Here is a 17,137-nt window from a genome sequence, read left to right as displayed (position 1 = left end):
AAGGAAGGCCTTGATTTTCATTCTACTTGTAGCAGCCAAGGCTTAACTTGCATGTAAATGAAAAAAACAAGAACTTCTTAGTGTTACAAGAAAATACGAGACTTTTTTGTTATGGAAAAAAATCTCAGACGAACTTCAGAGCATAGATAATTCACTTTATCAGTCCACATTTCTAGAACCATGGCTTCCATTTTTGGATTACGTGACTAATAAAAATGACCCAGAAACAGCTATTCCATCTTCCTACAGCTTTCTGGCACTGTTCTAAACATATCTCTGCTAACAGAAGACAACACTCAAGCAATATGATGGCAAGATTTTTATGGGTTATATCATGCACCAATTTCCAGCCTTTCATTCCCATGGGTGGTTTTGTTACTCCATCTGTGTGCTGAATCTTCCTGCTGAAGCACTTTACCAACAACTCTGTTTGCAACAGGGCTTGTTATTTTTGAATTGTGCTTCAAAATTCACTGTCAGACTGGGAGACCCTTGCTCGTGGGTCACCCTTAGGTCAGGGTGTGCTTACCAGCTCAGGGGTGAAATCCACCCACATTTGCATGCTTGAGATAATTGCCATGTCAGTGTTTACTTAGCTCATTTATCTCAATATGAAGCTGCAGCTCCTTTTCATCTTTGCAATGACTTTGATTCCATAGATGAAAGGAACAAAAGGGAGATAAGAAGGCTACATTGGTCAGCCTAACCTCACTAAAAAGGGTTCTTTCCTCCAAGACACTGATGACTTGATTTGTCAACTCTCAGGAGAGAAATGCCGAGCAGGAAACAGAGCAGGTTTGGGAGTGTTGCTCTGTTGCCATAGACCTAATCCTTTGAAGGCGTTGAAAAGCAACTGGTGCAGCTTAAATACACAAAGGCATACTCCTCTTTGGTGGCTCCTCATTTGAAATGATTGCAGACAAAATGAAGAAGTGCTGTAGGGCAGAATTTAGGGTCAGAGTTGAAGAACAAGACATCCAATAATGCTATTAACTACTCTTAACCAAACAGCGACACAGCATAAGTGTTGCAGATATAGAAGACCTGTGTTGATGACGTAAAAGTTCCTTCTCTGCTAAAAGACCTCAAATGGAAGCACATGGAGAGATGTTTTCCTGAGACCCTGAATAACCAATACTAATCAGTGAAAATATGGGTGTAAGTGACCAGCAGAAGAGCCTCTTCTTTCAGAAGAATCACAGAACCATAGAGTTGGAAGGGACCTACAGGATCATCTAGTCCAACCCCCTGCACAGTGCAGGAACTTCACAAATACCTCCCCTCCCTACATCCCCAGTGACCCCTGCTCCATGTCCAGAAGATGGCAAAAACCTCCAGGATCTCTTGTCAAAATGGCCTGGAGGTGTAAGAAAGGGTCACGAGAAACTAAGTACTGATGCAACCTTTCCTGCCCTCCTTCTCCTGATCTGTCTAATTCACAGAATCAGGATTGCTATCGGATGGCCATCTAGCCTCTGTTTTTTAATAGTTTATTTAAACTTAAATACTAAAACATACAAATCCAAATACCAGTAACAAGAACCATAAAATAATTACTTATATAGCCTCTGTTTAAAAAACCTCCAAGGAAAGAGAGCCTACCACCTCCCGAGGAACCCTGTTCCCTGAGGAACTGCTCTAACAGTCAGGAAGTTCTTCCTTACGTTTAGCCGGAAATTCCTTGTGCTGAGAAAAGCTGGGCAGAGTGATCAGTTATAACTCAGTATATTTCAACAGGCAATTATAAATGGCACGATTAAAGCCTTTGTGACAGAAGTCCTGATTAAAAGGCAGGCAGAAGACCCCAAATTTTCATTTAGCACTTAAAAAACCATCTGTGGGGAGGATATTCCACAACCCTGGTGCCACCTCAGACAAGACGCTGTCTCTGGTGTTTACCTGCTGTATTTCAACTGGTTGGACTGCAGTTCAAGACATCAGTGTCAATCTGAATTATTAGGCAATTCTGGGAGGAGACTGTCTTTCCCCTGTCTGACCTACCTGTGGCACTGTGAGCCTGCTGAAGGTTTCTGGGAGATACCAATTGTGGACATTGTGGCTACATAAAAATCGAAACTGGGGACCTAGAAAGAGCCTGGCATTTGGGAAGAAAACACAACAGGGAGGAAATTTTGAGCCCCCTCCCCAAAGTTATTTCATTTATATCCTGCCTTTCTTTTCAATGCGTATCCAAAGCAACTTGCATCTCTTCTTCATTTTATTGCCACAACAACCCTGTGAGATAGGTTTGGCTGACAGAATGTGACTAGCTCGAGGTCACCCAGCAAGCTTCCATGGTGGAGTGGGGATTTGAACCTGGGTCTCCCAGATCCTAGCTCAGTGCTCTGTCCGCTAGAATATCTTGATCTTTGAGAAGGGCTTAATTAACAATTTAGGCAATATAACGGATGGAATATTAGTTGTCAGGTAGAAGCTGACCTCTGTGGTTTGGTAGGATGATCTTATTCTTATTTTTTTTTTACCTCTTTTATTCTGCCTGCTTGTCTTTCTCCTTATGTACACTGTTTCCTCCACCTTGTTCTTCCACACCTACCAATTCTGCGCTTCAGGCTGTGACAGTGTACTGGGCATGGAGACACGTGCCATTGCAAACACCCAGCTCTCAGCTTCATCTGTGCATTATGGGTTCCTTGGTCTGCAGCGCTGGGGTCCTGAGTTGGCTCGCCTAAACAACAAAGGGATTGTGAATGCCTGGACCTCCAGCAATTATGATAGGAGCCCCTGGATTCAGGTATTTGTGGGATAGGCAGCAGGGAGTATTTATTTATTATTTATTGATTTCATTGGATTTATATCCCGCCCTCCCCACCGAAGCTGGCTCGGGTCTAGTGAAGTCCTAAGCGGAGGACTTAGTCTTTGCAAGGGAGGGCCAGGGCCGGATCTAGGGCGGGGGCAGAGGGAGGTGCTTGCCCCGGATGCCGACAGAGGGGGGATGCCAAATTGGGTATAGAGTCCATTGTATTCTATGGGACCATAAAATAGAATGGCCCAAAAGGGGGCTTCATTTTTTAATTTTGCCCCCCCCCTCAAAAAATGTGTAGATCTGGTCCTGGGGAGGGCGAGGGAGTTGCAAGGGAGGGTGTGGTGCACATGACAAAATATCAGTTAACTTTGGGGGCAGCAGTAAAATGTGAAGCTCGCATTAAGCACAAGAGAAAGGGGGGATGCAATCCAAGTGGGCTTGGAAGAGAAGCTGGTGGGAGACTAGTTTCTCTGGTCTCTTCGTTGTTTAGGGGCTTTCTTCACACGTTGTATAAGCAATGCAGTAAATGTGCTTCAGTCAGGGGGCGAATTGGCCATTTAACTACCAAGGCAATTTCCAGGTGGGTCGCTGCCCTGGGGGCCACTGGGGGCCTGGAGCAAGCAGACCCCCAAGCCTCAGCAGCTCTGTTGGATCCTCAGGGGTTGCTTGGCAGTTGGCAGTCAGCCGTGGTCTGTTGGTGCCAGCTCACTTGCTGCGCCCTGCACTGCTTCACATTTGTGGAATGATGCCCACTGTCAGCTAGGGATGTGCAAAAAAAAATATTTTGGAATTACACGGATTCGGAAGTATACGGGGGGGAAAATTCGGAATCCCCGTATACTGCCGAAAACCGCACTCGGAATAGCTGCATATACGGTAGATGCGCGGCTATTTCCGAATATACGGCCCTATTATACCCTATGGGCCATTGAAATCAATGGCAAATAGGGTATATTTGAAGCCGCCTGGAGGGGAGGGGTTTTGAGGGAGAGCCCCCAAATTTGCAGGGGACCTGCAGGGGACTCTCCCTTCCAACCCCCCCAAGTCCCAAAGATTGGGCCAGGGGATCCCATTCCAGGGGCAAACAAAGAGGGCGCCCCTATTCCATCATTATACCCTATGGGCCATTGAAATCAATGGCAACATAGGGCATAATTAGAGGCTACTGGGGGGGGGCAGGGGTTTGAGGGAGAGCCCCCAAATTTGCAGGGGACCTGCAGGGGACTCTCCCCTCCAACTCCCCCAAGTCCCAAAAAGATTGGGCCAGGGGGTCCCTGTCTTTGGGCTCCCCAAAAGGCCCATTGCCAACAATGATGGGGAAAGCCCAATTAGCCACTTCCTCACTGTAATTGTCGTGGGAACAGTGGCTCTGGGGAGCAGGGGGTTTTGAGGAGAGCCCCCCAAACTGCTGTGCAGCTTCAGGGCATTGTCCCACACAAAACCCACAAGGCCAAAAAAAAATTGGACCAGGGGGTCCAATTCCTGGGGCACCCAAAGCCAAACCTAACTTTACACCAGAGAATCTCTATAGGACCCAAATGCACTACATCCCTCTATCTACTTTATGAACCCTGCAGGCCTGGAACCAATACAAACTCAGTTGCCAACATCACTGCCACAGAAAACACAATCGGCTCAAGGTCTGCTCTGCAGACCTGGCTGCAGCAAACCCAATGCCAGCTCTCCAGCCCTGCCCCAAACAACACGGGGAGAGCTGGCCAACCACAACAAGCCTGCTGGTTCTGGGTCTCTCACCCAGGTGCCAGATTCCCTGCCACAGAACACACAATCTACTCTATAAAAACAAGAAAGTGACCCAGCCCACACACACCCTCGCCAACCCCCACACCAACCAGAGCTAATTTTAAAAAAACCAAAAGAAAACCAGCAGAATCACAAAAGGCCAAGTGTTAAAAAAGTGGCCTTTTCACCAACAAGAAAATTCAGGCCAAATAAGTCTACAACACACCCCCTTAAAACCAGAACCAGGAAAAGGGGGACAAAAGTGGCCTTTTAAACAATGGAAATTAGGCCAAACAGCACCCCCCCCCCAAGAACCAGAAGAGAAGAGTAACAGCAGCAGCACAACACAGCAGCAACAAATCAAACACTGAATACTTTTAAAACAGTAAAAAAATTTAACTTTTAACAATACAGGAACTTTGCCAACCCCTCCCCCCAAAAAACCCTTCACCCTAACGCCAAGAAATCCAAGCCACCCAAATCAGGAGAAGTAAAAGGACACTGCACTTTTAAAAGTCCTCTCACTAAATTAAGATATGGGCAAATTGGCAAAACCCCCCCCCCAGGCCCCCTCCCCAAGCAGAAACCCCTAACCCCAAATAAGCTACCCCACCACCACCACCACCCAAATCTGGATAAGTAAAGGGATTCTGAGTCTTAAAAAGTCCTTTTACCAACAATAAATAAAAACAAGAACCCCAAGACTGTCTTACCTTGTCTTCTCTAGTCCAGGGAAGTCTGGTAAGGCTGAGTGAGAGAGCAGCAGGCAGCAGCTGAAGCCAAGGGCCAGCCAGCAGCAGCACAATCTCTCACACCAACCAACATACAGCAACACAGCAGCAATGGAGGAGTCCAGCCAGGAAGATTCCTTAAAAAGGTTCTCTGGTCCTAAAGAGAGCAGTTTCAAAAAATAGCGCTGCTCTCTGATTGGCCAGACAACAGTGCTTACTTGGATACCCAAGTAAGCAAAAGATCAAAAGAACAACAATGTTGCTGGTGGCTGGGCCATCAGCTACACAACAGCCCTGCAAAGCATGCATTTGCAATGCATTTTGCAAATGCATGCTTTGGATTGGCTGCTGGGGCTCCTCTTCCCCCTCCCCCACTCCCTGATCCCAGGGAGGCTATGGGAGAGGCGGGAAAAAGCTACCAAAGGCAGGAAAGTATACTTCCGAATATCTTTTCGGAGGTATACGGTGAGCCGTATTTGGCTGCCGCATAATAGGTTCCAATTGGAATCGGCTGCAGCCGATTCCGTATTGGCTGTAAATACGGTTCGGCCGAACTGAATGCACACTCCTACTGTCAGCCCAGCTGAATTGAGTGACCCTGCAGTGCTGGCTTATACCACCAGAGGGGCTGCTCAACTCTTACTTGCTCCGAGGCCAATCAGTGCTGCTGTTCAGCCAACCAGTTTGGGTAATTCTGCCCTTTTGAGGAACTTTTCTCTGCTCTAGGTAAACCTGCTGAGGAAGATGAGGCTTTCTGGTATTTCCACGCAAGGGGCTCGTCGCTTCGGCCGACCGGAATATGTGCGAGCCTACAAAGTAGCCTACAGCCTGAGTGGACGTGACTTTGTGTTCTTCAAGGATATGAGGCAATCTCACGAAAAGGTAAACTAGCGGAGGTGGTGGGGAAAACTGTGCCTGAGGGAAGGAAATGAATGACCTCTACGTTCTGTGCTTCCTAATAATGCTCAGCATTTGTTAGACACTTTTCAGGTCTTCAGAGGGCTTCATATTTGTGAGCTGCTTGAACTGTCTAATTGTATTTTTATTCCACCCTTCCTTTCATCCTCCTGTGATTTTTCCATTTTTATCCTCAAGTAGGTCAGGCTGTGTGTGACTGACCTAAATCACCTAGTGAACTTCAGAGTGGTCTCTGATCCTAACCAAGCAATCCAACCACAACACTATTCTGGCAAAAGTAGGAGAGTATTCTTATCCCTGTAATGAAAAGAGTGCTGCGGCGACCTTGTGCAAACTTACAACAGAGAGGAGATTTGAACTCATAACTTCCAGATTTGTAGCTCAATGTTTTGAGCCGCTTTACTGCAGTGTGGTTTGAAAGCTGAAAATTCAGGGGAGAAGTCTGGAGTATCCCTGAAGGCGCCAGTCCCATGCGTCCGAGGAGGCCTCCTGTGGGTGTTCTGTCATGGCCTCCATCCCCTCACCATCAGAAATGTGCTTACTCATGAGCTCTAAGAATGTTTCATTTTCTTTGATCTGGCTGTGGCTCTCCAGGGTCTTAGGCAGAGATCACATCACCTGCTGCACGCATGATATTTTTGTAACTTGGAGATGCTGGGGACTGAACCTGGGAGCTTCTGCTTGCCAAGCAGATGCTCTGCTACTGAGCTATGGCCTGACCCCTAATGGAAGGCTATTGAATCCTTTTGAGTCCAGAAATTCTTTGTGGGTTTTTTTTCCTCCTCCCACAAGCTTTGAGTAGCCGTATAATCAGAAGCGCACGGCTCCTCGCTGCATAGTTCCCATTGCTTTCCCCTTGGCTTAAAATGTTTTTTTCTTGCCCTTTTGGAAGGACAACACAAAACACATGCGACTGGGGTTTCTTCTGCATGAAAGGTGAGAGGTATTCCACGTCAAGGCATCAGATGCTTGTACACATGGCCGGAATGTGGGCGCACCCAAATAGCGGGTTCAAAAGCAATCTGGATGATTGTTCTAGCAAATGTGCTTGTGGCTGATTGGAAGCAGTTGATCACAGCCAGTCCTTCACTAAAAGGAGGAGACTTATGAAGCGCAGCTGGCTAGGCCTGGAATGTATATTATAAACAGGCATGTGTGCTTTCTGCATGAAAACACATGCACAAAACTTCACACATGCTGAAAATGCAGAACATGCAACTGAAATCAATTGCGACTGTTAAAATCTACTTACATTAGTACTATGCGTGCTTTTATTTTTGTGTTCTGTGAGGTGGATTTTTTTGCAGAAGGGAAAAGTGAAAGTTGAGATTATCAGGTGAAAGTCCACCAAATGCCCTCTCTTCGGGCTACTTGCATCTCTTTGGGTATAGGTCTTTCCTGTAGCTGAAAACAGTTCTGTTTTCCAGTTGAAATCCCAGGGTCTGAACTTCACATTTCTTACCCATGTATTTGACCTGTGTGTTCTAATTCCTTCACACTAATCGTTTCTGTGTGCAGGGAGGAGCCAAGAAACTCGAGCAGAGAAATCAAAGTCTCTGGTTCAAATTCCTCTTTGAGCTTATTTGACAGTCCTTGGCAAGCCACTCTCGTAGCATCAGTCTCCCACCAACAGTCTGGGGATAAAAATGCTTATCTCTGCACATGGGTTAAAGAGAGGATGTTCAGTCCCCTTTGCAGATCTCAGTCCCCCCTTTTTGGAAGGACATGCTGCTAGAACGAATGTGTTGAAAGAAGGGGTGCCATGCCTGTTTGCCTGCATGCTGAGACAAAGCACCAGGATGGTGAGACACAGCCGCTCAGGGGTGAAGAGGTCTTCTTTCTAGCACAGATGTTCAGAGTGTTGCCCTGTCCTGTTTGCAGTACAGAGCCCTCCTCCCTACCTGTGGTGTTGTATCTCTGGTCTGGTTCCTTTTGTCATGTGACTATGACGTTGTGCAGTATCTGTGCTGAAGTGTTCTTAATAATACCAAAGCACAACATTAACTGGGTTGACTTATTAGACTAAAAGACACCATCTCCATGGTCAAAGTCTCTCCATGGTCCATGGTCTCTATTGCTGCTCCACTGCTGTGGAATCAACTCCCGGTAGAGGTGCGGGCCCTGCGGAGTTTGGAACAGTTCCGCGGGGCCTGTAAGACCCACCTCTATAAACTAGCCTTCAACCAATGATAAACTAGGAAATGCCTCTAAAAAAGTGCTCTTGGTTACTGAATTTTATGGAATTATTGAAGATCGAATGTTTTAGCACCATTGTAATTTGTAAATTTTAACTTGTAATTTGTCTTAACTTGGATTTTATTTGCAATTTATGTAATCTGATGTATAATGTATTTTATGTTGTAAGCCGCCCTGAGCCTGCTTTGGCGGGGAGGGCGGGATAGAAATTAAATTTAAAAAAATAAAATAAAAAAATAAATAAAAAAAAAAGTAAAGCATTTTTGTTAGGCTTAGCAGTCCATTCAAGAACATTACTTGGTTAATCATCTGCCTTGTAACTAGTTAATGATTATTTGCTTGATTAAATTTCAAATGCATCTGAATATTATCTCAGTCCCAAGAGAAGTTTGTTTTTTGAGAGAAAGAGAGATGACCTGCAGTTTAACTCAAAAACTGTTCTTAGAAAGGCAACTTTTACTTTTGTTTTCTCCCTCTCCCCTTTAAAAAAAGTAATGGCTGTAATATTTTCATTGTGGCCTTTTTGATTTTCATTGTGGGTTTTTATTAATTGCAGTTTCTCATCAGTAATGTCATTTTAATCATTCTTAGAAGCTCCCTTAAGAGTGATAATCTAGGACATGGGGCACAAATACTTTAAAAATAAATATTCCTCTAATGTGCCAGCACCAGAATCGTTTTTTAAAAAATCAAGTGAATGTTTAACTCAGATCCTGGCTTTTTAATATTGGCGCTCATTTATTCAAGCTTTAGTTATGGAATGTAGTAGTTAATATAATTTAAATCTGGCTGCCATATATATTTCAGCTACAGATTTTTCTGCTGTTCAGCATGTGGAGCTGTAGTTGCCTTAACCAAAATTTCCCTCAGAAAAGGGCAGGGCTGGGGCGGGGGGGGGGGGGTGGAGTCAAGTAGCAACTCTGATCTCAAGACATTTCTCTCCTCACAATTTTCCTCTGCAGGTTTTTGAAGGCAACATAAACAATGACATCGCAGTGACCAATCTGTTTAATCCGCCAATCACAGCACAATATATCCGCATCTATCCTGTGGTCTGCCAGAGAGCTTGCACATTGCGTTTTGAGCTGATTGGCTGCGAAATGAATGGTAAATGAATGGCACCATGCTGGGTGCCCTGCATGTTCTTTTTGGGGTGACTAATCAGAGGGCAGCATCCTGGATCTTTGCTTCAGTCTGTATCCTGGAACTCAGGGAGGGAGGGAGTTTGGACAAAGGGAAAAAGAAAGCCTCAAAATGCTGCATCAAGACCAAAATGCTTCACCTTGTATACCTGTGTGCCTGTGGGGTGGATTCTGTGTGACTAAAGCTATTGCTTCTTGCTGAGCTCCAGTTTTTGAAATATGTTAGCACTTACCTTGGGAAGTGGGGCTTTGATCTTACATTCCAGTGGTGGGATTTCCTGTATGTACTTTGCACTTGGAGGGGCAGAACAATTAAAATGCTGTACCCAGGCAATCTGAAGGTCAGTGTAATTTGAACCACAAATGTCATGCCTTTCTTCATTGCCGCTAAAATTTTCACTGTTTCGCATGACTTAATCAATTATACTTGTCGCGGATAAGTAGTTTTGAGCTGTGACGAGAAAAATAAAATTAGAAAGGCTGTCAGATATATGGCATGGTGTTACTACTGGGGGAACCTGTCAGATGCTAGTCCTCTCTAGAAATCTCTGGAAACCCTGTGGTTTTATCATAGAGTTTTTGGTGATTCCTGAAGGTGCAACTTTTTGGTTTTTCCTGGAAGTGAGATCATGCTGTCACTGATGACTGCTGCCCCATGTCACTGTTCCTCCTGCCCCTTTGCTGGTTGTTGACCTGGGCCTGGCTGTCCTGTGGAGAAGGCCATGGAGATGTACAATAAGGCCCACCCCAATCCACTGGGAGGTTAAGAGAAGCTAAAATGAGACTTCTAGTACCAATTGAAAAGCTGTATATGAGTGATGGGACAATGATAACCATAGCAGAGTCACTCTACTCCTGCTTCTCTATGACAGAGAGCCTGCCACTGGTTACTTCCCCTCAAAATCTATAAGTGCCAGTCAGATTGCATGGGGCCTCCAGTAGCTTCCCTCATGGCAGCCAAGTCTGAATGACTCCCTGCCTTCGTGTCCTGAAGATGTTGGCTCTCTGCTCCCAGCTCTTCCTCTGTCCACATCAGTAACCACAGTGACACCCGCTGGTGGTGCTAGGGACTCTGGGATTATTTATGGCTTCTGTTGCTAATACAGCTGTCAATGCACATGATACCTCACAGTGTTCAGGAAAATCAGTCCCAAGGAGCTTACAATTTGAATTTCAACCGAAATTGACCAGTAGTTTGTGGCCCCGCATGGGTTGTGGAAGACAGGGACCTTAGTGGGGTAAAGTGCCATAGAGTTCATGCTCCAGAGCAGCCATTTTTTCCAGGGGAACTGACCTCTGTAACCTGGAGACCAGTTGTAATCCTGGGAGGCCTCCAGGCCCCATTTGGCAGTAGCAAGGCAGAAGCACTCACCTGTGGGACTTTGTGCTTCTGTAGAGCAGCTGCACCAGCTCAGGTGTGACATGGCACAGGCATAAAACCCTACAGGGAAGGGTTTTTACTTCTCCAATGTCATGTGAACCAGGCTTAATACTGGTCAAGATGGGTGATAGAAAGGGAAAAGAGGAAAGTGATGCAATTAACAGAGGGTGGATATTTATTTACTCCATTTATACTCCACCTTTCTTCCTAGTGGGGACCCAGTTCCACTGGGTCTGTAAGACAAAGACGTTCCGCAAGGCTTTCAACTAAGGACAGCGATGGTTGCCATGCTGGCACCTCCTCCCTTTGGGGGTCTTCCCCTCGATGCAGCATCTGGAAATCCGGATTGGAAGAACTTAATAGGACACCATCAGAGTTTACAGCTGTTTTTATTTATTTTATTGGTTTAAAATGTTTTGTATCTTTCAATTATGCTGTTCATTGCCCAGAGCCCGGCATTAATCGGGATGGGGCGATTCATTAAGTAGAAGAAATAAATAAAATAAATTTTAAAAAATAAAGTGGGGTGCATCATTCTCCTCTCCTCTGTTTTATCCTCACAACAAGCCTGTGAGGTCGATTAGGTGAGTGTGTGTGACTGGCCCAAATTTCACCCAGCAAGTTTCTGGGGCAGAGTGATGATTCAAATCTGGGTCTCCCAGATCCTAGCCTGATACTCTAATCACTAAACAGTATTGGCTGTCTCACCACATTGGTGTTCACTGGATACTTCATAAGCATAGTGCTTGTCTTTCCATTCTCAGTGCTTGGTTTAAGAAATTTGTGATCTGAGGAAGGTTTGAATTATTTGCTTTGACAGTCTGGGCTTCAGTGAATTCATAAGCCATTGAGTTCCCACAGGCCTCAATTCTCCCACAAGTCAAGTTGCTCAGAGATAACACTGCACATTTCCAGCCATTGCATTGGCTGGAAATACATACAGGATTTTGCAGTCTTAGAAATTTTGAGTTGGCACAAATTGAAATTTCAAAATAGATTCAAAAACCCACCCAAACCAAAAAGTGACTTGTGAATGTATTGCAGGCATTTGCTGGGATTCTCTTTTTGTGGTTGGGACTTGTCTTCCATGTATTGGTGTCTGAAACAGTGGTTTTCAAACTGCCTTGCGAGAAACCCTGATGTCTTTTGGAAGTGTATCAGAAATCTGAAATGTAATAGTGAAGAGGTTTCTTGGAATCTTGCAGGTCACTTTGAGTGCTCACCTGTAGGGGAAGTGTGCGTGTGAGGCAAGGGTTGTTCAATGAACATAACAAACCAAAACCTGCTGCGTCAGCCCAAGGTTCACAGAATTCAGCATCTGTTTCCCTCATTGTTGACCAGGTGCCTCTGAGAACCACAAACAGAAGGTTGTCTATCTGAAGAAGTGAGCTCTGGCTGGCAAAAGCTTGTGTTGAAATAAATGTAGTCTTTCAAGGTGCCACTGGAGTGCTGTTTGACGAAGGCCTTAGCCTTCTCTTACTGTGTGGCAGGGTTTGGAGGGATTCACACAGGTGAACATGGCGAAGGGTTCTCTGGCAGGTTGAAAGCCACTGAGGTAAAGGAGCTTTGGTTGCATCTGCCTGCTTGACAGGGTTTATTTGGCGGGTCTGTTGCATGCAGACCTTTCCCTTTCACTTGTGTCTGTAAACCGTTGTGTTACAGTGTATTTCAACATGGCAGGTTGCTCGGAGCCCCTGGGCATGAAATCTTCCCTCATTTCTGACGAACAGATCACAGCCTCCAGCGTTCACAAGACTTGGGGCATTGATGCTTTTACTTGGCATCCACACTTTGCCCGCCTTGACAAGACAGGCAAGACCAACGCCTGGTCTGCCCTCACCAATGCGCTGGGAGAGTGGCTTCAGGTACGTCCTTGCTGTTGCTAGGCAGAAAGAGGAGGGATTGAAGGATGGTTCAAGGACAGGATCTGTGAATTTGAACCCTTGATCTAATCCCAGAAACTTTGCATAGCTACTTATGGGTAGGACTGTTCAAATTCATAGGATGTACTAAAAAAAGAGAAAGAACTTTAAGCCAGCTCAAAAAATAGCTTCTCTCGGTATGGGAAATTACTATTTTGTAGAAACGTTCTAAGCGTGTCCTGCTGCTGCTGCAGAAAAAAAAAGGTTGACAGTTTCTGGGATTCAGTAGGATAGATTGTCTAGCTACAAGTTGCTTGTCTGCTCCTAGCAATGTGATTGTGTTAAAATACCCTGGAATATGCAGTGCCAAGTCCATAATTTTTTTTAAAAATAGCCCAAGACATTTTTTCCTCAAACAAGGGAACTTATTAGTTAACATTACAAACAAACTATATAGAAGTTTGGTTAGATTTGATTGCTATGCCCTGCCTTCAAGCTAAAATTGTATATTTGAGTTTGAGATTTAAGGAGAACTTTCAGAGTTGGGGAAGAGAGATGATTGGGATGTATGTGGAGATGAACACCTGCTTTTCAAACTTTTTTAGTTCTTTAAGTGGCTTTTAAGATGGGGTGGGGTTTTTGCTGTCAAGTCATAGCCAACAAATGGCAACCATGTAGGGTTTTCAAGACAAGAGACATTTAGGGGTGGTTTGCCATTGCTTGCCTCTGCGCAGCAGTCCTGGTCTTCTTGGTGGCCTCCAATCAAATGCTGACCAGAGCGCTGAGCCTGCTTAACTTCTGAGAACTGACAAGGTCGGGCTAGTTTGGGCCATGCATGGCAGGGCAGTTTTAAGTATAAACATCAAACATTTATCGGCTGGATCTTTTCCGTCCTCTGACACCATCAATGTCTGTTGGAAGCAGTGGCCCTAAGATTCTTTTAGTGGGGGATGGATGCAGGCATATGGGAAGAGCCCCGTGGTGCAGAGTGTTAAAGCTGCAGTTCTGCAGTCCTAAGCTCTGCTCACGACTTGAGTTCAGTCCCCGGCGGAAGCTGGGTTTTCAGGTAGCCACCTCGAGGTTGACTCAGCCTTCCATCCTTCAGAGGTCGGTAAAATGAGTACCCAGCTTGCTGTGGGGAAAGCATAGATGACTGGGGAAGGCAATGGCAAAGCAACCCCGTAAGAAGTCTTCCATGAAAACGTGAAAGCAACGTCACCTCAGAGTCTGAAACGACTGGTGCTTGCATAGGGGACCTTTCCTTTCCTTCATGTTCTTTCTCTAATGACCTTCCCCTTGGTTTAAACCAGGGCTGGCCAAACTTGCTTAAGAGCACAGAAAATAAATGTCAGATGTTTGAGAACAGCAAGGCATGAATGTCAGGTGTTTGAGAGCCGGAAGGAAGGCAGGAAGGCAAATAGATGGAGGAGGGAAGGAGAGGTGGAAAGAAAGCAGCTTCAGCTTTAAAGCTGCTGGCTAGCTTGCCTTGGAGAAGTGATTTAAAGAGAGAAATGCCTTCTCCAAGCTGGCCAACAGGGTGGTGGGGGCTTTGAGCGCCACACAATATGTGTGAAAGAGCCACATGTTTGGCCAGCCCTGGTTTAAACCAACATGCGATCCCACCCCTACCCCACCCCAAGTTTCAAGAATGCCTGCAAAAAAAGTTTACAACCAAAAATACAGATTGCCATCCATAAAGAAAGACAGTCAAATCCTAAAAAGGCTGTGTCTCTTCTCCAGCCGCATCTTGCTGGGAGGCAGATACATGTAGCATATTAGGGAAATAGACTTCCAGGTCAGATGGTAGCATTTGTACTGGAGGTTCCAGCATGTCTTTCTCATAACAGTGAAGTCCCTTTTTCTTGTCTCCTGCAGATTGACCTTAAAAAAGAGAAAAAGGTGACTGGAGTCATCACTCAAGGGGCTCGTGACTTTGGGCATATTCAGTACGTGGCGGCCTACAAAGTGGCCTATAGCAATGACGGCCGGTCCTGGACTCTTTACAGGGACAGCAGAACGAATAGCACGCAGGTACATATAAGAAGCCTTTTCCTTCTGGAGCCAGATGATTGGTCCACCTGGTGTCTCATTCCAAACATTTTCTACCAGCAGAGCTGCCAGGGTTGGGTGCGAGGGAGTGCATTAATCAGAATACTGGGCCAGGAGTTGTGAGGTCTGGGTTCAAATTCCTGCTGAGCTGGTCGAAATTCTCTGTGTGACTTTGAGCCAGTCATGCCCTTTCGGCCAGATCTCCCTCACAGGGTGGTAGTTGTGGGGCTAAAATGGGGAGCTGTGTATACTGCTCCTTGGATGGATAGGCAAGATCTATAATTACTGCATCGTGTGACCTTTTAAAATGAAACCTATTTCATTCCCCCCAATCCCAGCCCTGTAAAGTAGGCCAATCCACTTTCTTGCCTGGCTGTAGGGTTTCCACCCTTTTGTCTTTTCTAACAGTGCAACCTTGTTTTCTTCACCCTACAGATATTTGAAGGTAACTCTGACAACTACTCGCATAAGAAGAATGTGTTTGACGAGCCCTTCTATGCTCGCTTTGTGCGCATCCTTCCTGAATCTTGGCACAACCGCATCACGTTGCGGGTAGAGCTACTGGGCTGCAACGAGTAGACCACCTTTTGGCCAGGAACTGTGGAATGAAGAGCCAGACTGATGTTTCTTGTCCTTTTCCTGGACCTGCATGCTTGCTGTTGCGGCATCTTTTCTGCCACGTTGTGCCCCAAGAAGCGCTGACGTGAATTCTGTGCCACGTGTGGCCAAGGGCACTGGAAGCATCGTCTGGCTGGGATCAGAGCCAGCAGCTGTCAGAAACCAGGAGCCTTCTTGCTCCCCCCTCTTCCTTTTCTTCCTTGCCTTCCTGTTTTGCATCTGTTTGCAAACATCACGTGATGACCCAGACAGCTTTGTAGGGAGCTACCCTCTTTACACTGCCATGTGATGGTCCCTCACTTCCCGAGGCTCTCCAGCAATGCACTTCAAGCTGCTCTGTGCCGTTGTCATTCCTTCATCCTGAGGAACTTGGGAACTGTAGTGCTGGGAGCTGAGGCTCTTAAGCAGAGAGAGGTCTTGCACCCTCATAAAACTACAGCTCCCAGGAAGTCTTTGGAGGAAGCCATGTTGCTTAAGCTGGTATAAAATTAATACACGTTTTGTAGTCTACATGCAGCCTAGGATGCAAATGGATCAATGTGCACTCTGTATTTTAAGGTGAATTCTTAGTTATCTTTTTGCCATTGAAGCAGATTTGCATAGTTTTACATAATTCTGCTTTTATCATCAGAGAGGAGCAAGAAGCTGTTCATCAGGATGCCTAAATATCTGTCCCTTCTTTTCCCTCATGAGATTTCACCAGCTGTTGCATGCCCACTTTCAGACTTGTTTTTGCTTCCTTAAGGCCTAGAAACTTGCTTTTTAACAATGAAAACTGAATTCTCCACCTGGTGGTCTCATCTGTGTTTGGTAGGATCCACATAGTCCTACAGAGTGTGCCTGTTTTGGTTCACTTGGCATTGGCCCCAGCTGGCTGGCAGTCAGAAAAACAGCTGCACTTCTACCCACGGTGCTTTGCTTCCTGCCACAGCATCCTATATGAGGGCCTTTTGCTCAGGTGTCCTGGCACATGGTAAGAGCATGCTAAAGCAGCAGGACTTTGTGATTCTGAGACTGGGAAGAAAGGACCAATTTGGAAAAGAAAAATACAAATGTCCCTTTGGCAGGGTGAGGGTGTGGCTCATCTCGCAGTCAGACAAACCTAACTGAAGGGGCTTCAGTGCAGTGGGGACCCCATCTGAGCTCTGGAAGCAATTAACTCAAACAATGACTACAATAAGAGTCCTAGGAAAAGCCAGAGGCTGTGGTGATCAGGATTTCCAGCAGGGAGCAGTGTGTGTAAACCTCTGTGGAATAAAATGCCTTGTGGGCTCTGCTTTTCTGACGTCTCTTTCTACTCATTTAACCAGTTTGGTTGCTGGAAAACAGGAGCGTGATGGGTTTCTTTCCATGCTGTATCTTCCAAGAGGGCAGGAGACTTCTTCTCCCCACATAAAATTGCTCTCTGGTGAGGCAGCCATGAGAAGAAAGGGCTGAGATGATCTCCCACAGTATCTAGTGGACCTCTAGTGAGCTCGCATGTTCTCCATGCATAGCCAGGATGGATGCAAAAGTTGCCTGTCCCTCAATTGTGGTAAAGGATTGGGCTTGCCTTGGGCACAGATTGCTGGTGCTACTGTGCTTAGCCAGAGATTCAAGGTGTTTTTTTTTTTTTTAAAAAGCCTGTGCTTAATATTAAGCCCCCATTACTTGTAAGGTTAGTACTGGCAGTGACCTGTATCTGACAGTAAAAGGGAAAAGAATGCTTCAGACTGATCCTGCATGGAGCAGGG

The 17,137-nt window shown here is 45.8% G+C and overlaps 1 protein-coding gene across 1 annotated transcript in view; it reads left to right on the top strand.

Annotated features, from left to right (window-relative positions):
- The window catches only part of MFGE8 (milk fat globule EGF and factor V/VIII domain containing), a 58,146-nt gene extending 41,462 nt beyond the window's left edge, over positions 1–16,684 (top strand). The window contains exons 7-12 of the mRNA XM_060260376.1: positions 2,571–2,752; positions 5,965–6,120; positions 9,315–9,459; positions 12,538–12,740; positions 14,613–14,768; positions 15,222–16,684. Coding sequence (XP_060116359.1) covers positions 2,571–2,752; positions 5,965–6,120; positions 9,315–9,459; positions 12,538–12,740; positions 14,613–14,768; positions 15,222–15,365 — 986 coding nt within the window. The 3' untranslated portion in view covers positions 15,366–16,684. The remainder of the gene's footprint in view (positions 1–2,570; positions 2,753–5,964; positions 6,121–9,314; positions 9,460–12,537; positions 12,741–14,612; positions 14,769–15,221) is intronic.
- Positions 16,685–17,137: the final 453 nt, after the last annotated feature.

The sequence above is a fragment of the Heteronotia binoei genome, chromosome 19 (assembly GCF_032191835.1).
Source record: "Heteronotia binoei isolate CCM8104 ecotype False Entrance Well chromosome 19, APGP_CSIRO_Hbin_v1, whole genome shotgun sequence".
Taxonomy (NCBI): Eukaryota; Metazoa; Chordata; class Lepidosauria; order Squamata; family Gekkonidae; genus Heteronotia; species Heteronotia binoei.
Note: the sequence above shows the minus strand (reverse complement) of the source record. Positions and strands in the feature narration are given on the sequence as shown.